This window comes from Trachypithecus francoisi, unplaced genomic scaffold (assembly GCF_009764315.1).
Source record: "Trachypithecus francoisi isolate TF-2019V2 unplaced genomic scaffold, Tfra_2.0 Lachesis_group3, whole genome shotgun sequence".
Lineage (NCBI taxonomy): Eukaryota > Metazoa > Chordata > Mammalia > Primates > Cercopithecidae > Trachypithecus > Trachypithecus francoisi.
In genome coordinates, this window is record NW_022681468.1 from 158,656,209 (window position 1) to 158,680,721 (window position 24,513).

General features: G+C 46.8%; 1 protein-coding gene across 1 annotated transcript in view; it reads left to right on the forward strand.

Annotated features, from left to right (window-relative positions):
• The window catches only part of OTUD7A (OTU deubiquitinase 7A), a 386,019-nt gene that overhangs the window by 343,744 nt on the left and 17,762 nt on the right, over window positions 1-24,513 (forward strand). The window contains exons 10-11 of the mRNA XM_033190705.1: window positions 13,514-13,641; window positions 15,476-15,625. Coding sequence (XP_033046596.1) covers window positions 13,514-13,641; window positions 15,476-15,625 — 278 coding nt within the window. The remainder of the gene's footprint in view (window positions 1-13,513; window positions 13,642-15,475; window positions 15,626-24,513) is intronic.

Below are 24,513 nucleotides of genomic sequence, written 5' to 3' on the forward strand. Positions count from 1 at the left end.
GTGTGCACAGGACTTTCCCAAGCAAAACAGGAGGTGTGGACGCCCCATCTGGAGGAGGGGATGTGGGGAGGGACCTGGGAGGCTTCATCCAGGCTCTCCGTCTGGGTGGCTGGGTGACTGCTCATTAACAAGCCCCAGACTGGCTTCCTTGTCCATGACATGGGCTCTTGCCGAGGATGGTCTCCAAGGATGGTGCCTACAGTTTAAGCCAGAGTGCCCCTAAACTGTTCCCTGGGGCCTGAGATACCATCTGGACCTTGCTCCATGACCTTTGCTTCTTGGTCCTGCCAGGAGGGACTCCTCAGCCTGGCCTCTGCCCACCCCCATCTTTCTCAGGGTGTTTTCATTGGATAGATGGTATATCCCTAACCCTGGAAATTCTCCCTCCTCAAGTACCCACTGGAGAAGCGGATGTGGGTGCCCTGGAGAACCCAGTGTGTGGCACCCAAAGCACGTTAGGAAGTTCTCAGGGCATGTACATCTTGGAGGATGAAGTCATTATATTGCATGCCAGTCTTCTTTGCAGTAAGCACTGATTATTAAGCATTTTAGGAATTATTATGTCTTTGCCCAGTGACCAGATTCTCCCCACAATCCCAGATCTCGCATTTGCTCAGCAAACTCACAAGAAGACATGAAGTCTCAGGGCTAAAAGTGGGAGTGAATTTTCAGAATTGGCTTTTCTGAGCTGATTTCTACCAATGGGCTCTGGTCACAGAGTGCAGGTCACAGTTCCAAACTCTCGTCCCAGATAAGATCTTGTTTGCCCCTCCATTTTAAAGCCCCCAGCTAAACTGGAGTTCCAGTACCAGAGCAGCTAGCAAACCTGCAATAAGGAGAAATGAAAAGGGACCTGGACATGGGCGTTTACAGTGTGCCTTTCACGGGATACTTCTCTTACCTGGCAGGTGTCCTAACACCTGGTTGCCCAACCCATGAGCAGGGGGTCCCTCACATGGGAAGCTTGTTTGTACTGGCAGATGGCTTTGTGGCTCCTGTCTGGCCTGTGTCTATTTTTTTCTTACCTGATCATCACTCTGTGGCTGGGACCAACCTTGTGTTCTCCTTGGCGTCTGGTGAAAACATGGCCTGGGATAGCCTCTGCTTCTTCCAATGGAAGGTGCAAATTCAATCCACTACCACAATGAGAAAGGAGTTCAAAGATTTTTACTTATAGATCCTGGGCATGGAGGCCATCATGAGTTGGGAGGGCAGTGCTCCATCCCAGGGTCACATGAGGTAGGGATTAAGAGTCAGGCAGAGAGATCCAACTAGAAATATATATATAGGGAATAGGATGTGGGTCACTTTAAGTTCATGGGCAAATGCCTTAATGGTCCATTTAAAGGAAGTGGTGGGAAAGCGGAAAGCCCAGTCTCCTAGGCAGGGAGATACCTCTAAGTTCTTATCTCTGGCCACCAGCTTGGGTCATTTGGGTGTGGTGTTCTACTTCCCATGCCCAGGCAGCAACCTCTGCTGTTTCGTTTCTTTTCTACCCTCTACACCCTCAGGAGCCTGAGGAGCCAAGCCAATGCTCTCTGGTTGCCTTCAACACTGAGGCTCCTGGTATAGAACCAGAACCCTTTCTAAGTCTTGGACAAGGAGCCAGAAGCAAGTAGGAAAGGGCATTATGATTTTCAAGCTGCCCCAGCTGGAGCTGGGATCCTCTCTGCTACCCCCTGGGTCACTGAGCAGGTTTCAGTTGCTCACATGGCTCCCATGCTCAACACTAAAACTGGAATGGAGAAAGGATGCTCTGCTGCAGCTGTCCTCCATCACCTCCCAACTGGGCCCACCATCCTGTCACTGCTGCTGAGATAAAATGGCCCTGCCTTAAGTTAGCCATGAAAAGAATGCCATGCCAGTACAATGGTGCCTAATACTTAGCCTTTGCACTGTTGTTACCATGGAGGCCCTCCTGCGTAGCTACTCAAATACCAGGTGTTCTGCCAGGAGGCTCCATGCTGGGCATGGCCCAACTCCATGCCTTGGCCCTAGCACAGAACTTGAAGGATGGGTAGATGAATGGACAGACAAGTAGGTGCTTGGGTAGACAGATGGTTGAACGAAAGAATGGAAGGATGAGTATGTGGATAAATGGATGGATGGATGGATGGATGGATGGATGGATGGATGGATTGATGGATAGATGGCTAGATGGACATGTGGGTGGATGGACAGGTGGGTGAGTGGGTGGACAGGTGTATGGGTGGGTGGATGGCATGGATGGACGGACGGACGGGTGGATGGATGGATGGATGGATGGATGGACGGACGGATGGATGCACAGACAGCATATGGATGGATGGATGGTTGGATGGATGGATGGATGGATGGATAGATGGATGGACAATTGGATGGGTGGATAAATATATGGATGGATGAAGAGAGGGAGGGAAGGAAGAGAGATGGGTGGGTGGGTAGGTGGGTGGATGGAAGGATGAATGGATGGATAGATAGGTAGGCAGAAGGATGGATAGATGGGTAGATGTTACATGAAGGCAGAGTTCCCTGAGGGCCTCTGCAGTGCCTTTCACAGCACCAGCATATAGTAAGTGTTCAATGAATATTTATTGGTTTTTTGGTTGGAAATACGATGACCCTGCTTTAAGTTTTGCATGAGAAGAATGCTGTGCCAGTACAAAGGTGCCTAATACTGAGCCTTCACACTGTTGTTACCATGGAGGTCCTTCTGTGGAGCTGCTCAGATCCCAGAGTGTTCTGCCAGTAAGTGAAGATGGGACTCAGAGTCCAGGGCTGAGAGGGCTACCTTTCATCTTGCTTTGCCCGCTTCTGAGCATTGGTATCTGACTCATGAGCAGCTCCTCTCTTTCCAGCACTGCCCCCTCCATTCCTTGAATTAGGGAAGGAACAGTGCTGCACATTTCTAGTTGGGGTATTTCTCTCTCCAAGTATGCAGATTGTAACTCCATGTTCTCTCCTCCTGTGCCGTTCATTATCTTGTTCAACCATTTCACTTGCCGGCACTCAGCGCATACTGGGCAACAGGGACAAACAAGCAACTTCCAAAAGCACTTGACCCCCAGGCACCGCAGCTTGGCTTTCAGGGGTGGCTGGGCAGGCGAATCACCTGCGATGTTTCAAAATGTACACCCAGGAGCACTGCATTTAGACCTGGCATAAAATATATGTGTGTGTCTGTTTGAATATGTATTCATGTCAATACATATTTAAAACATTTCTTTTCTACTTTCCTTTCCTTCCTCGCTGAAAAAGTAAGTTCGAAAGCCATTAGGTGGGGCAAAGCAAGGTGGCATCTGGAGTGGGTGGGGGATGGGAGGACACCAGGGGCCAGAGCCATATGTCAGCCAAACAGGTGAAGAGGGCCACCTCGGGGAGGGGGAGCAGAGGCGGGAGACGGCTGACATATGGGAAGATGGCTGACATAAGGAAATGCTTTAGAATGAATACAAACAAGTTTTCTCACAGTAAGTGAAGAAAGTTGCAAGTAGAATTCACTTTGTAGGGTTGGATTAGAATTGGGGTATCAGTGAACTCAAGGTTTTCTGTAAATATTGAGAGGGAGAGAAAGATGAAAATAAACATGCAAATCTGTATCCACGTGTGAGTGTGAACTTGAACCACCTTTGCACCAGGAAGCAAGAAAGCGCTCTAAGAAATGAAGAAAGCTGGGCATGGTGGCTCACACCTGTAATCCCAACACTTTGGGAGGCTGTGACCGAAGGACGACTTGTGCACAGAAGTTCAAGACCAACCTTGGCAACATAGTGAGGCCCCTGTCTCTACAAAAATGAAAAATGTTTTCTGGGCATAGTGTCCTGTGGTCCCAGCTACTTGGGAAGTCAAAATGGGAAGCTCACTTGACCCCAGGAATTCGAGACTGCAGTGAGCTATGATCTCACCACTGCACTCCAGCCTGGGCAACAGAGTGAGACCCTGTCTCAAAAAAAAAAAAAAAAAAAGAGAGAAAAAAGAAATGATGACGATGTCATAGGACACAGATCCAGCTTTAGAAAAGCCACACTGACCACATCAAGGAGTATCTGAGCATCCACATAATCACACTAATGGATTATAACCCATTGGCTAAAATGGAAAACCAGAAATCCATAGTGATACCAATAAACCTATAAAGGTCTGGTGAGGAATGGAGTGTTTGCACAGGTTCAAGTTCCTCCCCACAAAATGCTTGCTAATTTCAATCCCAGCACTTTGGGAGGCCGAGACGGGCGGATCACGAGGTCAGGAGATCGAGACCATCCTGGCTAACACGGTGAAACCCCGTCTCTACTAAAAATACAAAAAAAAAAAAAAAACTAGCTGGGCGAGGTGGCGGGCGCCTGTAGTCCCAGCTGCTCGGGAGGCTGAGGCAGGAGAATGGCGTGAACCCGGGAGGCGGAGCTTGCAGTGAGCTGAGATCCGGCCACCGCACTCCAGTCCGGGCGACAGAGCGAGACACCGCCTCAAAAAAAAAAAAAAAAGAAAGGAAAAATTAGTAGCTCTGCAGGGGCAAGGCCTGGGAGATGACCTTAAGGAGTGGTCCAGGTCAACCTCACCAGTCATGGGACAACCTCACCGGTAATGGGACAATTTGCAGTTCACACAACCTGACAAGACGTCACAAGAAGGACTCAGCTTGACCCAATCCAATCTGACCATGATGAACTAGAGAAACCCTTATGAAGGACATTCTACAAAATACCCAGCCTGCAATCTTCAAAAGTGTCAGGCCATGGAAGTCAAGGCTATCCTGAGAAATGTTCCAGGTGAAGAAGACTAAGGAGGCGCCACCGCTGAATGCTGCATCTGATCCTGAGCAGGAACCTTTGTTCTAAAAGGCATTATTGGGACAGCTGGCATAGCTATGTGGGGTCTGGTGATTGCATGTAACCGGGTGAATTCCTGATGTCAGTGGCTGTGTGGTGGTTGTGTAGGAGGATGTTCTGTTCATAGAAAATGAGCAAGGGCCGGGCGCGGTGGCTCAAGCCTGTAATCCTAGCACTTTGGGAGGCCGAGACGGGCGGATCACGAGGTCAGGAGATCGAGACCATCCTGACTAACACGGTGAAACCCTGTCTCTACTAAAAACTACAAAAAACTAGCCGGGCGAGGTGGCGGCGCCTGTAGTCCCAGCTACTCGGGAGGCTGAGGCAGGAGAATGGCGTGAACCCGGGAGGCGGAGCTTGCAGTGAGCTGAGATCCGGCCACAGCACTCCAGCCTGGGTGACAGCGCGAGACTCCGTCTCAAAAAAAAAAAAAAAAAAAAAAAAAAAAAAAAGAAAATGAGCAAGAACTTTCCAGGCTGATGGGGCACCAGGTTGGCTGTTTATTTTCAAATGGTTCAGGGAAACAAAAGCTCTTTTTACTATACGTGTGCAACTATTTTGTGAGGTTTCGATTGCTGCCAATTTTTTGAACTGTTGAGATAAATTGGGTTGGATGTGGTGGCTCACGCCTGTAATCCCAGCACGTTGGGAGGCCAAGGCTGGTGGATCACTTGAGGCCAGGAGTTTGAGACCAGCCTGGCCAACATGGTGAGACCCCATCTCTACTAAAAATAAAAAAAAATTTAGCTAGGCGTGGTGGCAAATGCTGGTAATCCAGCTACTTGGGAGGCTGAGGCAGGAGAATTGCTTGAACCTGGGAGGCAGAGGTTTGTAAAAAGTAAAATAGAGGTTCTTCTTCAAAGACTTTCCTCCCCATCTAGTTAAAAATAAATAGTAACTTCTCTTAGAAGCAAAATTTATCCAAAGACCTGTGCTAACATTCTTAAATATCTGATAGCCATAATAAAAAATAATCAATATACTTTATATTCTTAGCTCCCACAATATTTTTTGCCCTGACATTTATTTATTTGCCCTGGCATACTTATACTAGTCCAAGCAAGCATTAAGTCATAGCCTGTTCCTCTTCCTTATTTAAAAGCATTTTTACCTTTCTCAACATTCCACAAATTACTTCCTCCTTCCTTTATTCTCCTCTGCCTTTGCCTCTTTTAAAAAATTCTAAGTTACTAACCAATCAAAACAAATACAAATTTAAAATCCCGTTCCAGCCAATAAAAACCGGACATAGCAGTAAGGTGGACGTGTCAGGTTATAAATGACCCTATCTCCTTTATTCAATACATTCTCATGACAAAACTGCTGGCAAGCACACCCTTTCTACAGAAAATATAAAAATGGCCTTCTAAAAAAAATTAAATTTATATTCAAGTAATATTTATTTACGACACCAGGAAACAAACAGTTCAATTTTGGTGGCCCATATCGGGGGGGAATACATTCTCCAGGGGTGGTCTCCAGTCCTCTCTCATAAGGGAGCGTGCTTCTCGGCCTCACTGCGGTGGCCTCAAGGATAAGAGCTCAAAACCCACCCGGTATGTCAAATAAACCCGGACTCTCAGCAACGGGAAAAAAAAATCCTCACATATCACGTGAACCAGAAAACTCTGTGCACAGACCAAGGAAAAAACACCCGGCGAGCCGGTGAAGTATTTCCTTAGTAATCAAGACTACGGAAAAAGCTGCGGGGCAGCCAAGCATTCCGCAGTTAAAACACACCAAGGAGAGAAACTGCAGGGGTGGTAAAACGTTCCTTAGTCAGGACTAGACAAAAAAAGCCGCGGGAGGTGGTAAAATATTCTTTAGTCAGGATGTCTTAAAAGGTTAAAAAAAAGGTAAAAAAAAAAAAATCCCCATTGGTTAAACCTCAAAAAGAGGTGAGAAATCCCCATGGGGGGGACTGAACCTCACACAAACCTCTGATAGTAAAATATATATCTATGTATACATATATATACACACACACAGAGATACAGATATAGATATACGTTGAAAACTCCCCTTTTCCCTCTTCTCGGGGAAAAAAAAAAAAAAGACTAAGCTCCACTCCTGCCAGTTGCTCCTCTAGGGGAAGGGGAAAAAAAAAAGCAAAAACACCAAGCATGACGCCAGACAGCCAGGCACACCAAACATTAAGTCCCTGTCCCCAGCCCAGCTCTATGTGGAAAAGAGGGCGGGGACTGGCGCAGGAAGAAAAGCCCACAAGGTGAAAGGACCTAATTCTTAGGACTAAGGACAGTTGTCTGCCAAGCCTCTGGGCCAGTGACGGCCCTGGGCCAGGACTGCAGCCGGCCCGGGGCCGAGACTACAGCCACGCAAAGCCCACCCAGCCCAAAAAACTAAGTGTATACAAAATAAATAAATAAATAAATCGGGAAAAAAATAAAACAGGAGAAACAGACGGCAGCGCATACGCGGGGGCGGGCCTGTGCCCGGGCCGTAGCCTGAGCTGCAGGAGCCGCAGAGCGGGAAAACTCGGGGGAAAAAAAGGACAGAGAGAGCAAGAAAAATAAAAGTGCAAATTAAAGAAAAGGAAAATAAAGTGCAAATAACAAAAATAGGAGAAAAAAGTAAAAAAAAACTAGAAAAGACAAAAATCAAAGAAAGACACAGGGTAAAACTAGGAAAAGAAATAATGTAAAAGAAAGGCAGAAAGTTAAAACATGTTAAAAATTGTCTGTAAAAGTCATAAAAGTTATAAAAAAGTTTACGCAAAAATATTATATAATTTAAAAGCAATTAGGCCTCCTAAATGTAAAACTATTTAAAAAACAGTTTATGTACAAAATATGTTTTAAAATATACTTTTAATATAATTACAAAAAGACATAAAAATATGAATTTTTACCTACATTAAAAGGTTAAAAAAATTCTGTTTTAAAAGTTTAAACAAGTCCGGGCTTGGTAACTCATGCCTGTAATTTTAGCACTTTGGGAGGCCAAGGCTGGCAGATCACAGGGTCAAGAGATCGAGACCATCCTGGCTAACATGGTGAAACCCCGTCTCCACTAAGAATACAAACAAATTAGCCAGATGTGGTGGCGGGCGCCTGTAGTCCCAGCTACTCGGGAGGCTGAGGCAGGAGAATGGCGTGAACCCGGGAGGCAGACCTTGCAGTGAGCCGAGATCACACCACTACACTCCAGCCTGGGTGACAGAGCAGGACTCCATCTCAAAAAACAAGCAAAAGAAAAGTTTAAGCAAATTTTAACTATTAATTATAAAGAAAATTCTGTATGTAAACATATTAGGTAAAGAAGTATCCAGTTTTTCTGTTAACTAAAATAAAAGCACAATAAATTTTTCTTAAAGCCCTAACCTGCTCTTTAACAAAAATTATAAAGTTTTAAAAAGCCTATAAAAACCTTACCTTATAGTCAGACATTAAAAGTAAATAAGTCTATAAATTTTTATTAAAGTTTAACATTTATAGCACATTAATGTAAAAAAATTCATACAAAAAGCATTATCAAATATAAAATAGTGTTTAACTTTCTTAAAGCCCAAGGGTGGCCAGATAAGTCACAAGGTCCCACATCCCCAAGGCCACAACACGCAGGGGCAGTGAAGGCCACAAAAAAGCCAAGACCTTAAGGGGGGGCAGGGCTGCAACATCCCCTAGGCAAGACTAAGCAGAAATGGAGCAGAAGACGTTGCCATGGGGCCTCATGCCCTACAATATGCAACGAAAATTATAAACATAATTTATCTTCCACTTTCCCTTCCCTCAAAACTAAAAATCTTTTAACACAGGTACCAACCCTAAAATTTCCAGTACACCAGCACCAGCCTAAAAACTACATCCTTATCAAAAAATAAAAAACTCAAGCCAGCCTGGGAGGGACCCTATTTTATGCTGTTAACCACTAAGACTGCCGTCCGCACAGCCAAGAAAAAATGGACCCACTATACTCAAATCAAGAAAACATCTTAGGTTACTATAGTAAAATCAAGCCCTACTAAGTTAAAATTTTAAAAAGCTTAATTTTTATATACCTTCTCTATTTCTTTCCTTTCCTTATTCTGTTACTAGCTCCCTTATTATTAATGTAACTAAATCTAACTCACCTCAAACCATTGCCTTTAATGCTTGCTCTATCACACCTTGTAAAAATATAAAAAATCAATGACAGCTAGCCTTTTCACACAAGTATTTATGTCCTGGCCCTCTAATTAACACAATTACCTCTAACACTTGTCGTTATAATCACCTGCAAATTTTCTGCTCCTACTGAGAGGTGAAGCCAACTGGACTTCCTGGGTTGAGTGGGGACTTGGAGAACTTTTCTGTCTTACAAGAGGATTGTAAAATGCACCAATCAGTACTCTGTAGCTAGGATTATAAAACGCACCAATCAGCAGAATCCTAAAAGTAGTCAATCACAGGCAGGACTGAAAAAAGGACATTCTGATAGGACAGAAATGGAACATGGGAGGGGCCAATAAGGGAATAAAAGCTTGCCACCCCAGCCAGCAGTAGCAGCAACCTGCTCAGGTCCCCTTCCACGCTGTGGAACCTTTGTTCTTTCGCTCTTCACAATAAATCTTGCTGCTGCTCACTCTTTGAGTCCATGCCACCCTTAAGAGGTGTAACACTCACTGTGAAGGTCCGCAACTTCATTCTTGAAGTCAGCGAGACCACAAACCCACTGGAAGGAACCAACTCCGGACACACTACAGCCTAACAACCTTGCAATAAATGGAACTACGTCCTTTAAACTACTCAAGAGTAAAGTTAAACTTCCACACACACACAAAAAATTATATAAATCTAAAACCCTTCATCTATTTCATTAAAAAACCTATCCCTTCTAACTGTCAACCTTTATCAATATAACCCTGTCCTTCTATCACCACCTCCACCTTAACTAACTCTAAACCTGCCCTTAATCACTTCTGTAATATAGAAATTGACATAAATTTTTAAAAACCCTAAATATTTTTAAAATACACATTATTCCATCTTCCCCTTCTTCAGTAGCCTAAGTTCTAAATCCCACACCAATTACTCCTACATCTAATAAAAGTAGAATGTCTATTATAAAAATAAAAAATTGAGGACAGACCTTAGCCATCAAAACAATATATCAAAATACAAATGCCTAGCTAAAATAAATATTCTGTTCACACTTTAAAAACAATTATTACGCTATTACACTTGTACACATGGTACTCCAGAGGCCCAAATTATCCCCTTTCCACTTAAATGGTCTCCTCAACAACCAAATATAAACTATGTAGTAGTTCTTCTTCAAAATCCCACTGCTTAAAACATTCCATCATGCCAAGCTCTCTCTGCTGTTTCCTAAAATTCAACACCCTGCGCGTCAGCCCCTGAGGGCAATCCGGCTTCCACCTTTTCTAAATGCCAAATTTACTTTGTGCCTCTCACGGCAAGAAAAAAATTTAATATTCCTTAAAACATTTAAAAAATAATGCAAGAAGCTCAAGCTTTTCCAAAAGCTTGCCCATCAATCCATGCTTAGCCATCCCCAAACAAATATATGGTAGTACTGTAAGGGACCCTTACTAAACACTGTGCCAAATAATTGAAACAGTACTAATCCAATTAGTGGTCCTTCACTCTAGCATTTCATCAATCTAAAAAACTAAAAACAAAACACCGCAGGCCAAAAAAAATTCCTTGTAAGTCGTTTAATCCTCAAGTTTACATAAATGCTATTAAAATTCTGTAAAAAAAAATTCCAAATAAACTTAAAACACAAAATCAAATACCTGCAAATTTGAAATCCACGTTATTCTGGTAAGTAACTATGAATAAAAAAATGTAAACTAAATAAACTACATCTGTTACAATCAGCAACAATTCATAAATTACACTGAAAACTCCATCAAAAAAATAGCTAAGCAATTAGGACCTACCAGACAAATTGCCTAAAAAAAGCTTTAAATATAATATTAGCAAAAAAAAATTATGTCATAATTAAAACTCAATATTGTACCTTTATTCCTAATACTGCCCCTAACAAAACTGTAACAAAAGCACTACAAAAATTAACAGCACTGTCCAATAAACGTGCCAAAAAATCTAAAATAACCCTTTTTCTAAAATAATAAAACATCAATTCAATAAGTAAAAAAAAAAAAATTTGGCCAGGCGTGGTGGTTCACGCCTGTAATCCTGGCACTTTGGGAGGCCGAGGTGGGCAGATCACGAGGTCAGGAGATGAGACCATCCTAGCTAACACAGTGAAACCCCGTCTCTACTACAAATACAAGAAGAAATTAGCCAGGCATGGTGGTGGGTGCCTGTAGTCCTAGCTACTGGGGAGGCAGAGGCAGGAGAATGGCAGGAACCCGGGAGGCGGAGCTTGCAGTGAGCTGAAATCACGCCACTGCACTCCAGCCTGGGTGACAGAGTGAGACTCTGTCTCAAAAAAAAAAAAAAAAAAAAACTTCAATTCTCACCTTGTTCACTCTTAATAATATTCTTATAAGCTATTATATTATTCCCTGCCTTCAAAATTTTATACAAAAACTTATCTCTACCACTCTTACAAAGTTAACTCCTAACTCCTCCACCCTATTCAAAAAATTACTTCTCGTAAAGCAATTAAATCAAAACAGACAAATTTTTAAAAAATTATAAGAGGGAGAATTGTAAAAAGTAAAATAGAGGTTCCTCTTCAAAGCCTTTCCTCCCCATCTAATTAAAAATAAATAGTAACTTATCTTAGAAGCAAAATTTGAAGACCTGTGCCAGCATTCTTAAATATCTGCTAGCCGCCTGTAATCCCAGCACTTTGGGAGGCCGAGACGGGCGGATCACGAGGTCAGGAGATCGAGACCATCCTGGCTAACACGGTGAAACCCCGTCTCTACTAAAAATACAAAAAACTAGCCGGGCGAGGTGGCGGGCGCCTGTAGTCCCAGCTACTCGGGAGGCTGAGGCAGGAGAATGGCGTAAACCCGGGAGGCGGAGCTTGCAGTGAGCTGAGATCCGGCCACTGCGCTCCAGCCTGGGCGACAGAGCGAGACTCCGTCTCAAAAAAAAAAAAAAAAAAAAAAAAAAAAAAAAAATATCTGCTAGCCATAATTTAAAAAATCAATATACTTTATATTCTTAGCTCCCACAATTTAGCCTAAATATTTGCCCTGGCATACTTATACTAGTCCAAGAAAGCATTAAGTCATAGCCTGTTCCTCTTCCTTATTTAAAAGCATTTTTACCTTTCTCAACATTCCACACGTTACTTCCTCCTTCCTTTATTCTCCTCTGCCTTTGCCTCTTTTTAAAAAGTCTACGTTACTAACCAGTGAAAACAGATACGAAATGTAAAATCCCATTCCAGTCAATAAAAACCAGACATAGCAATAAGGTGGATGCATCAGGTTATAAATAACCCTATCTCCTTTATTCAATATACTCTCATAACAAAACTGCTAGCAAGTATAACCTTTCTATAAAAAATATAAAAATGGCCTTACTAAAACAATCAAATTTATATTCAAGTGCTATTTCTTTACAACACCAGAAAACAAACACTTCAAACAGGTTGCAGTGAGCTGCGATAATGCCACTGCACTCCAGGCTGGGTAACAAAGTGAGACTCTGTCTCAAAAAAACAAGGTAAATTGAATCACAAGAAAAAGAAAAAACATGGGCAGTATGTAACCAGAATTCCCCAGGTGATGGTAATGCATTCCCTGGGATTCACAACCTGCATTCTGGAAGTCCCAGGTGACTGGGAACTTTTCCCATGAAGCCAGGAAGCTCTTTCCCTGGGCCATGCCAGGGGCCACATTTGCCGGCCCTGGCCCCACCTGCTGCCATCCTCACAGACTCCCTGCGCTAATTCTGAGCATTCCTCAGACACTCAGGAACGAGTCTGAGAGCCACCTCTGGGGAGTCTTGGCTGGTGCGGCCATCTCAGCTGGCAGGCACTGCAGGTGCAGCCGAGGCTCCATAACGCTGTGAGCTCTGGCTGTCCCCTCAATGTGCACCTCCCTTTTGGGTGGCCCTGCTATGGGGGGACATCAAGGCTGCCACCTTCTGCCTGAACATCTTAGAGTTTGAGTGGAAGCATTCTTGAGCTTGCTGTTTCCCTGATCCTCAGACATGAGCCGGGGACATGGTCAGGGAGGGTCTGGGCCACCTGGGCTGCACATTCACGTCGCATCCCCTCCAGCTCTGGATTGAAATCCAGACAGCCTCCTCACTGTTCTCTTCCATTGGGGTGAGTGTCTTCTAGAAGGCTCCTCAGATCTTGGTGGTAATGACCCCACCAGCCCATCAGATGTGCTCAGGGAACCCCTGGGTCCCTGAGGGAAATAAACAAGAGAGGAACCCCTCCATCCCTCCAGCCCCCACTGCTTCCTTGTGAAACACCCCCAGAGAGCCAGCAGTCCTGCTGCCACAGGCTCTGGTGGGCTGCCTCCCCCTGCAGAGACTCGCCTTCACAGCGGCCAGCGCCCTTCACCTATGGGCTCTTTCCAACTCGTCTTCCGAGACCGCTGCCACGGTGGGGTAGAGGAGCTGGGACCTGTGCGTTTGCCATCAGCGGATGGCATGAGAAGTGGCCCAGGATGGCGCAGCCGCCGGGGTCCATGAAGATAATATCCAGAGTGGGGAGGGCTCAGCCCCTGCATGACGCAGTCCCCACTTTCTCCATCCTCCATGCTGTTTTAGTCAGTGGCCAGCTGGATCTGTTTTGTTTCACAGTGTGGACAACTCTGAGGACCCTGTGTATGAGAGCCTGGAAGAGTTCCACGTTTTTGTCCTAGCCCATATATTAAGAAGACCCATCGTTGTTGTGGCAGATACAATGTTAAGAGACTCAGGTGGAGAAGGTAAGTTCCTCAAGAGATGTGCTGTATTCCTGACACAGAAAGCGTAGCATCCCAGCTAGAAAGCAGATAGCACAGAGCAAGGTCGAGCTCGCAGAGGCCACAGAGCATCTACTCAGTGCAAAGATCTACTCAGCGTGTTTCTTTCTCCTCCCTGATGGCAGCAAGGGTTGCTCTTCACCAGCTGCCCTGCCTGTCAACGGCAGGTGGCCAGGAGAAATCTGTGAGGACCAGGACTGAGCCCAGAGGGCCTCCTATCTCCTGTTGTGTGCCTAGGGCACAGCAGACAGTCCATGCTCCTCCAACAGCCCTGGGCCATGTCAGTCACTCAGGTGCCTTCCTGCCCCTCCGCAGGCTACGTGTGTGTTAAAGACTAAAAAGAAAGCAAGACAGAATGCATAGCAAGGCTATGATAGAATCAGAACTGGCAGAGAAAGAGGCAGGGGCAGTTTATGGCCTGCCCACCGACAGCCACACTCTGTGCATAGCGCCTTCTCGAATGGTCCTCCATGCACCCCTTGCCACAGCCTCCCAGGGTGGACACCACCCTCCCCACTTTACAGAGATGCAACTGAAGCCCAGAGAGGCTAGGCAATGTCCCCAGGGGGATCAGCCCAGGGCAGGGAGTGCTCCAAAGCCTGTCCTCCCTCCAGCGTGCAGCTGACCAGAGCATCCCTCCAGCCCAGTTTGAATTTACACCTGCACCTTACAAAAGTCACAGGTCTTCCAGGGAGTTCTACAAATCAGGATGTGGCTCTTCATGCTAAACAGCTGCAGTAAAAATTCTGATGTGGCCACAATGGTTATGTAGCCAGGGAACTGGGAGGACACAGGTCCTGCCTGGCCCACCCCCTTCCCTATGTGGCTCAGGGACGCGGGCCTGCTGAGGTCTGCAGCTCTCCATGCAGCACCAGGACTCGCATCAGGGCCCTGCTGTGTAAGGCCAGGACTGAGCTCCCAGCACCATCAGATATCTGAGTTGTGGGGCGAGGGAAGTTCCACCCTTTCTACCATTCTTACTCACAGCCCTCTTGCAGGTATCCCCACCCTGCCACCTCTCAGTGGGACTCTCCTGTGAGCACAAGCACAATGATCAATTTAGACAAAGCGAGGATGGGGGAGGAACTCTAAGAGTTCATCAAAGACGTCCCTGAAATTACCGTCCCTGAATTCTGCCCAAGGAGTGCAGCAATACACTGACTCTGGGGCCAAAAGGCAAGACGTTTCATGAGCTAAAAGCAGATGCTGCTTTGGGACAGATATTTCCGAAGTTATTCTATTTTGGTGAAGGTGTTAGGCTTTTCTGCCCTCTTTTTTACGAGTAAGAAAATGAGATTGTGTTCCCGTCACTGAAGGCCTCGATCCCTTTGATTCTTAGTTCCCATCTGACTTACATCTTAGTCCTGGAGCTCTCTGGCTGGTTCCTTCAGATTCAATAGAAGAGGTTCTCAAAATATAGAACAAATATACACCCTCGAGAAGCGTAGATACTGCGTTGTATACAAATGCTTTACCAAACACTAGGAGAGGAAGAAGTACATCCAGAAAGATGTGGGCTTCCAGGCTGCAACTGCTCTGACCAATCTCGGGTCACAGTGTCATCCCAGCCCTGGGGCTCCTGAACACCTGTGCAGGTCTCAGGGCCGCAGGAGTCCTGGGGCAGATAGATGACTATGGAAACTCTCAGCCCCATCCCTCAGCACCGCCTCCATCCGCCCCTCCTGTCCCTCCGCTTCTCCACGGAGCCCCCGGGATAGTGAGGGACAGGGACGCAGGGGCCTCCCCTCCCAGCTCAGGCTGCTGCTCCTCACACCCTCATCCTGGTTTGTGTCCACAGCGTTCGCACCCATCCCATTCGGAGGGATCTACCTGCCCTTGGAGGTCCCTCCCAACAGATGCCACTGCTCGCCTCTGGTCCTGGCCTATGATCAAGCACATTTCTCTGCCCTCGTGTCCATGGAACAGAGAGACCAGCAGAGAGAACAAGGTATGCCTGTTCCCAAGAGAGTGCGTGCAGGGGCCTGGGGTGGGGGCAGAGCCATCAGAAGGGACCCCGTTGCACAGGGAGGGGGATTGTGGAGACCTCTCCTAGAAGCACACCTGTGCACACTCAGCAGTGACAGGTTTTGCATAAAACTACCTTATGCATGTGTGAACGTTTTGATTGAAAATAACAATGTGAAAGACAACATTCTCTTTAAAATACTGAACAAAGGCAACCTACCCTTAAATAGCTTTTACTCTTCTCCCTTCCACTTGTATACATATTTTATAGGAATGTAATTAGTCTTAGAGGTAAATTAAAGGGAAAAAAACTTCAAGAGCAAGTATTAATGAATTATGGCCCACCACCCATTTTTATAAATAAAGTTTTATTGGAACAGAGCCACATTCATTCACGGATGCATCCTCTGTGGCCATTTTTGCACTACAGTGGTAGAGAGAGGAGCAGCCACTGACACCAAGGCCTGCAGCACCTAAAATATTTACTTACTGACTAGCTCCTTATGAGAAGAGTTTGCTCACCCCTGCTCCAGGGTAAGCTTTTAACTCAAAAGGTCAACATTTCCTTTCAAAGCATTGCAGATGAGTTTCCTCTAAACAGCCATTTCAGTGCTGCCGATGTTGGGCCGGCCCCACAGGCTGTGCACTGCACAATTCCAGGGCACCAGTCAATGTCTTTGCTTGGGAAATAGGGGGATTTTGTTTGGAACAATTGTTGTTTTCTCATGTTAGCTACTGATGGATGTGTGACCAGCAAGTGGAGAGGAAACTCCTTCCTGTTGTCACTCTTGTTTGTGGTATAGGCAGAGACTCACTCCCCCACGAGACAGACGGACAGGCAAGACCAACTATTTCAGAGTTCCTGCCATTAGGTATGGTTCCAGGGAACGGAAGTGATCTGTCCAGGCCCAACAGGGGCAGGAAGCTCAGGGGTGTCTGCTTCTGACCTTTTCCACTGAGTGTGCAGCTCAGGAAGTAAATACAGCAACAAGATTACCCCCCTAGGACTCCCAAATGCTACTCCTTCCTTTAGACAGCTGGCAAGGAAAGGATGCAGGCAAATGAACAGAACCCAGCCTCCCCCAGCCCTCCACCAGAGGTGGCACCAGCATGTCACTTCCTGGCCTGGCGATTGAGTTGGGAACGAGGCTGGGGCTGTGGAGCAGAAACTGAAGGTGAGAAACGCACAGGGCATTGAAGACCCCTTCCCAAGAACAGATACAGAGCTCCCAGGAGCCGCCACACACAGCGCAGCGGCAGAACCCAAGTTGCAGAAGAGAGAGGACGGGAGGCTGCAGCCAGCCATGACAGGAATGTCACATCATGGTTCTTTATTATTTGCAGATGTGGCACTGGCCACAGAAGGAAAGATTTCATCAGTAAGGCCTAGGAGGTCTTTCCATTGTCTCCCTGCTTTCAGTCCAGAGTGCCTGCACCGCCTTCCCGGGGGTTTAGCTCTTTGTAGGGCTGACCCAGCCTCTTGGGAGACCAGAAGGACCTTTTCAGGATCTGGGATCCAGGCCAGGGGCTCCCTCTGTCCAGTCCCCAGGGAGACTCTGTGGTCACAGGAAGATGATGGTCCCAAGGCCAGCATTTCCCAGTGCCAAGCACAGGGTTCAGATACCCGGCCCCCTCCTGGCAAAAGGCACCAAGTACTCTTCCAGGCCTTCCAGATACTGCTTCTTGGTGTTTTCAAGGCACACACGAAAGCATCCTTCCTTCAAAGGATGCCCATGCGGGCCGCTGTGGCTCGGTGCCCTCAGGAGAGCCTTGCAGAGTTGTGACGAAAGCATCCTTCCTTCAAAGGATGCCCATGGAGGCCGCTGTGGCTCGGTGCCTTCAGGAGAGCCTTGCAGAGTTGTGGGTGGTTTCACTTCTGATGACCTGGTTTCTAAAAACTGGGATCTGGTCCCAATGCACCCCTCAGAGCCACTGTGGTGTGGGCCTGTGGCTCCCTCACAGTCAAAGCAGCCCGCTGGGGTCCTCCTGGGGTGGTGCGGGTCCCCGCGTCCAAGCATCCTGTGGCCGGGCTGCACATTCACCCATAAGGTCCCCACGACCCCCTGCAGGGCAGGTGCCGTGGCCACACTCTTTGTCATGCACCCGTGTGCCCCCTTAGACCTTCACCTCTGCAGCCCTCCCTCTGTGCCTCAAAGGACACTGGGGGACGGGACAGAGTCGCAGCTGTGCTCTCAGGTCACAGGACTCCTCAGCAGAGAGGGACGTGGAAATCACAGTGAAGCTGCAGCTTCCAGGATGGGACCCCGCATCCTCTGAGCGCAAAACAGGAGCAGCCATACCACAGTAGCAGGCTCAGGCCTGCTGGGGCAAGCTGGCCGGACCGCCAAGTCGCAGGGCCTGGTGGGAGGCAGGAGATGGGAGACTCCAGAACACTGAGCCCCAGGACACCACCAGCCACCACTGTGACGCACAGGTGTCACCCTGTGCCATGGTGCCCTGCCCGTCCTGTAGACAGCACCCTGTGACAGAAGCTGATACGGTAATCATAGGCCCAGGAAGAGCAGACACCGTGTCCTTGTGCCTGAGGAACGATGCTTTGAGAGCCTGGAAATGAGATTAAAAATGTATTTCAGGCTGAGACAAGGCTCCCTTCTTCCCATCACCCCCTTCCTCCTCCACTGTTTACATGGCCCATCATGTCTCATCCGCATGTGTCCAGCTCCTGGAGGCTTAAAAATCCACGAGGCATTCTTTAAACTTCTCATCTCGAGTGCCTTTCCCTCTAAGGGAAGCCCCTCTTACAGGTGCTACTGCAGTGGCCCAGCTACTGCTGATGCCGCCACTGGCCGTATTCAAGTTCAGGAATCCTCCCCTGTTTCCCAGGCAAGGCAAGGACTTGGGGAGAGGGAAGGGCTTGAGGTGGAAGGTCAGGAGCTGGTGGGACTTGTCAGGTATGGGCAACCTGAGTGGCTCAGGCTTTGCAAATCTACCTTAAGACTTTTTAGATAAAATGTATGCATTCTTTCTTGGTACGTTCCACACCTGATGGCCACCTGCTTTCTCCAGGGGAGGACATTAGTCCTTTGCTCCCTGACACCCTGAGCCCTGGGCCTTCAGCTTTTTGCAGGAAGCAGCCTCCTTGCAGCCACATCTTAAAATGGCCTCCAGGGGAGCTCTGTGAAACCCAGATCTGGGCATTCTGTCAGCACCCAGCTCAGGACAGTTCATACTGGCCACTGAGCAAATGTGTACATTATAAAAAATCAAGTCAATTAACAGGAGAGGTGCCGCATAGTTCCTGGAAACATAGAACCTAGGAAAGAACTTTGGAAATATCCAGTGCAATAATCCCAACTCCCCCTCCTTTTATAGCAAACGTTGTCCAGTGTACTCTTCATTATCCTGAAATGAAATTCATGGATAATGTTACCTATGTTGGAATAAAGTCCATTTAATAACCCCTACATCGGGAGAAATCAAAGGAAACCAATGTAATCAAATAGTCTGCATTTCTGTAAATGCTCTCACACAGCCATACCGCAAGACTCAATGAAGCAATCAGATCCTGGCACCCATATGTGGGATGCCCAGTTACACAGGCAGGGGACATAGGTGTGCTGAGCATACCTTCAAATACCCCAGGAGGCTCTGTCGTCCAAAATGACAGCTAACTCTTGGTAAAGTCCCAAACAAGCCAAGCGCAGCCTTGCCCGTCTCCACAGCTCCTCTTCCCTTTGCGTGGATATAGAGCCATGCAGAGCATACCCTCGTGTGCATGTTAGCTCTTGGCCTGGCCAGCAGGTTGCACTGGGAAGGGCTGGGTGCATACGGGTGCTGCCTAGGTCTGCACCCCACCTTCAGGCTCATATATTTGCAGTTGCTTCCTGTGCTCAAGTGCCGTTCTAAGGTCCTTTCCAGGAATAACTATTTAACCCTTCCCATTTCCTATTCCCCACTTTACAGAGGGGGAAGTTGAGAAAGGAGGAACCATCCCCAGGGAATGGTTGTAGCCAGTGAAGGATTGGGAGGGTGGATGGCGAGGCTTCCACAAAGACTTGGCCCAAGAGAGTGGCATTGAGAGAGCATGCATCTCCCAGAGAAGAGGCTCAGGAAGTGGTACCCCAAGTCAAAGCCTGCTTGGGATGAGACAGTGTCTCAGACCTGGTGACTCGGGAACCTTCGGCGTTGAAGAGGGTAGGGAGGGGTGCTTTGTTTTATGGAAGCTGTCAGTGCCATCTGTGGCTATTCTTTTCTTTAACATTTATTGGCCAGGCGCGGTGACTCATGCCTGTAATCTCAGCACTTTGGGAGGCGAGGTGGGTGGATTGCCTGAGCTCAGGAGTTCAAGACCAGCCCGGGCAACACAGTGAAACCCCATCTCTACTAAAATATAAAAAATGATCTGGGTGTGGCAGCACGCGCCTGTAATCTCACCTACTCGGGAGGCTGCGACAGGAGAATCTCTTGAACCCGGGAGGCGGAGGTTGCAGTGAGCCAAGATTGCACCACTGCACTCCAACCTGGGTGACAGAGACTTCATCCCCCCACAAAAAAATTAACATCTAAGTCAATTGTTTAAATAGTTTTTCCCTCATATATACAAACAGCCTCTGAGGCTTATCAGTGGCCGCACAGAGGTCAGGGAGCTCTCAGTGTGTCCTCAGTGCCTTCCCCCAGGGTCCCACTTAAGGAACCTAGAGAGCAGCACACAGGCAGCCCTGAGGGAGTCCACTGGTAACAGATGGAGGGGGAGATGCTGGTGTGAGCAGAGAGCTCTGAAACGAGGCTTACAGATGATCACACCAAGGTTGGCCATTCCTTTATTGGGAGCAGAGACTCAACACATTCAAAATGTGATACTTAAAAAGAAAAAAAATGTTTTTCCAAAGAGCAGCTTACCAATTTGTCTCTTGCTGCTTAGAAACAACACAGCAAGTTTATAAGTGCCTGCTAGGGATCTTGGGAGCCAAACAGAGTACGTCTACCCACCGGGCCATGGAAGCAGCCTTCCATCTGTGTCTGATGCGTGGCTCCTGGTTAAATCAAATGCTCACCTATGCTCTACTGTTCCCCAAGCCATGTGGAATGTAACGTTCCAATTTTCAACATGTTTGACAACGAACCATGCTTTTTCTTGCAGGATTTACAATAGACAAATCTAATCTCTTTTTCAATAGAAATGTATCTTTACATGTTACAAATATTATTACATATTCTGCTCAACTTGATTTTATAATTGTGTTAAAGAATTATTTATTGGCCAGGTGAGGTGGCTCATGCCTGTAATCCCAGCACTTTGGGAGGCTGAAGCAGGCAGATCACAAGGTCAGGAGATCAAGACCATCCTGGTTAACATGGTGAAACCCCGTCTCTACTAAAAAATACAAAAAAATTGGCTGGGCATGGTGGCGGGCGCCTGTAGTCCCAGCTACTCAGGAGGCTGAGGCAGGAGAATGGCAGGAACCTGGGTGGCGGAGCTGGCAGTGAGCAGAGATTGTGCCACTGCACTCCAGCCTGGGTGACAAAGCAAGACTCCATGTCAAAAAAAAAAAAGAATCATTTATCAAATACCAATCAAATTGGTCTATTTGTGTACCTATCTGAATAAAATAATGGAGGAAATATGTAATGCTTATTACGAGACATTACAGTAAGAATCAGATTACTTCATGGTGGCAAGAAAGTTTTTTCTTTTTTTTCAAACTTTTTTTTTTTTTTTTTTGAGATGGGGTCTCATACCCAGGCTAGAGTACAGTGCCATGATCTCAGCTCACTGCAGCCTCCACCTTCCAGGCTCAAGAGATCCTCCCATCTCAGCCTCCCGAGTAGGTGGGACTACAGGCGCATGCCACCAGCCCAGCTAACTTTTTGTACTTTTGGTACAGATGCTGTTTCTCCATGTTGTCCAGGCTGGTCTCAAACTCCTGAGCTCAAGTGATCTGTCTACCTCAGCCTCCCAAAGTGCTGGGATTACAGGCATGAGCCACTGCGCCTGGCCAGCAAGAACGTTTTAGAAACCAGAGGTGTCCCCAAACTGAATTACCTTTGTTATTAACCTCCCTTCTCTTGGCTACTTTCTAAGTTTGCCAGTTGCCACTGAAAGACAGGGTCAGAGTGGGAGTAAAAAGCACAGCTACGCCTACCCTTGTGGTGTATGACAAGTCTCACTGGGCCATATTCCTTTGCCACTCCTCTCAGCAGCCCCAGAGCACAGACCTCTGAAGAACCCTTCTCTGCAAAGGCTCCTGGCTAAGGGGTGAGAGGTCGAGGAGCTGGGGTTGGGGGCATCCAGACTTTTAGCTGAGACCTCTGTTCCTCAAGTCTGTCATCTTTGACATTGTTGACCTGTGGATCACAAAGCACCATGAAGTGGCCAGGAGCTGTGGAAGGGACTTCATGGCTATGGAGCTCTGTCCTCAGCTTATAAAGGGGGCACGTGCCGAGAGAGCTGAGTCACACTGATTAAAAGCACGAGGTGTATTTATCCACAATACATCTGCTGATTGGTTCATGCCCTACCCCAATGACCATCAGCTCAGGGGCCCAAAGCACTGTTCCAAAGGGATGCCAGCCACAGTTAACTCTGCGGAAAGAATTGGCCAAGAGTTTTTCACTCATGCCTGAAGGCCTGGAGAGAAGAGAAAGCAGGAGTGCACCCAGATGCCAGCCTCCCCCCAGGAGCCCTGCCTGTCCCCTCCTGAGCTACAAAGTAGGAACAGACACTTGGATCCCCCACCAGACCTCCCCAAGACATCCATGCCCACAGGAAGCGCATACCAGCCACCACCACCCCTGATTCCTAAATGAGGGGCCCAGCCATCTCTGTGTAATGTGCAGGTTTCTCCATCTGGCCACTCCAGGCTCCTGAGGACCTCCACACTTCCATGCATGGTACTGGAGTGAGAACATGCGCTCCAACAAAACCCCTTCTGAGGGGCTGGGAGGCAGCAGCACCAGCCACCTGTCCCTACAGGACAGAAGCAGCCAGCACTCACTGTCCTGAACGTGGGGAGTGAGGCTTTGGTGGGCCAGGGTGACACCCTGGTTCTGCTCTCTGAGAAGACCCCAGTTGTCATTGTCCCACAGGGCCACATATGATGTGTGCACAGAGTGCACCCTCTGGGGCTGAAAGCTTCTCCACCCACTTTTGGCATGAGCTCAGGAGCCCAGAAATTGTCTTAGGTGCTGAACGCTCTCTCAGTCTGAGAGTTTTTTCATCAGCACTTTTTTCAGTTTTGTCTTAGTCAATTCAGGCTGCTGCCACAGAATACCACAGCCTGGTTGGCTCATAAACAATAGAAATTTATTTATGATAGTTCTGGAAGCTGGAATACAAGATCCAGGAGCCAGCAGATTGTGTCTGGTAAGGGTGTCCTCTTCCTGGTCTACACACAGCAGCTTTTTACTGTGTTCTCACATGGCCAAGAGAAAGAGAAGAGCGCTCTCGTGCCTGTTGTTATAAGGGCACTAATCCCATTCTCAAGGACTCCACCCTTGTGCCTTAATCAGCTCCCAAAGATCACACTCCTAATACTGTTACACGGAGACTAAGCTTTAACAGTGAATTTTGGAGGAACACAAATATTAAGTCAATAGCAAGCCTATTCCATAGACCAATGACCAATCCAAAGATCTTATCTACATATAAACTTTAGGCCAGAGAATGTATGTCTGCCACCATTGGCCCTGATGCCCAGCCTAGGGGCCCCATCCTCAGGGACTGGCCTTGGCCTCATGTACAGGCCATCATTATTTCCCTCCTCCCTCCCTCTTTGCTTTGAGTTTAATTTGCTACCCCTTTTCTAGTTTCTTAAGGCAGAAATTTTGATTACTAATTTGAGATTTGTCTTCTCATCTAATATAAGCATTTTAATGCTGTAAGTTTTCCCCTAAGTACTGCTGTAACCACATCATACAAATTTTGATGTGCTATATTTGCATTTTCATTCTGTTCAGACTATTTGTTAATTTCCCATGAGACTTCCTCTGGCTCATGGATTATTTAGAAACAGGTTGTTTGAGTTTCAAGTTTTGGGGGATTGTTCAAATATTTGTTACTGGCTTATAGTTTCAGTTATGACATGAGCACAAATATGACTTCTGTTCTTTTCAATGCACTCAGGCTGACTATGTTCTGTGTTGGTGAATATTCCATATGTATTTGAAAATAATATATACTCTGCTCTTATTGGGTTCTAGAAATGTCAATTACCTCAAATTCTCTGAGAGTGCGGCTCAGTTCTTCTATATCCTTGCTGGTTTCTGCCTATTTGCTCTGTCAGTTACTGAACAAAAAGTAGTGAAGTCTGCAGCTGTAATATATTTCTCTCATTTTTGTTAGTATTTGCATCATGTACTTTGAAGCTATGTTATTAGGAGCATTCATACACATAGGATGATTATGTCTTCTTGGAAAATTGACCCCTTTATCATTACGTGATGTTCTTCTTTTTCTTTGGTAACAGTACATGTTCTGGAGCCTACTTTGACATAAATATGGCTACTCTAGCTCTCTTTCCATTAGTGAGTATCTTTTAACCTACATATGTCTTTATATTTACAATGGGATTCTTTTTCTTTTTTTTCTTTTTTCTACAACCTCAACCTCCCAGGTTCAAGCAGTTCTCCTGCCTCAGCCTCCCAAGTAGCTAGGATTACAGGCATACACTATCATGCCCAGCTATTTTTGTATTTTTAGTAGAGACAGGGTTTCATCATGTTGGCCAGGCTGGTCTCGAACTCCTGACATCAAGTGATCCACCCATCTCAGCCTCCCAAAGTGCTGGGCATGAGCCACAGTGCCTGGCCCCTACAATGAGATTCTTGTAGACAGCATATACATGGGTTTTGCTTTTTTATCCAGTGTGACAATTTTATCTTTTAAAAGATATGTTTTGACCATTTTCATTT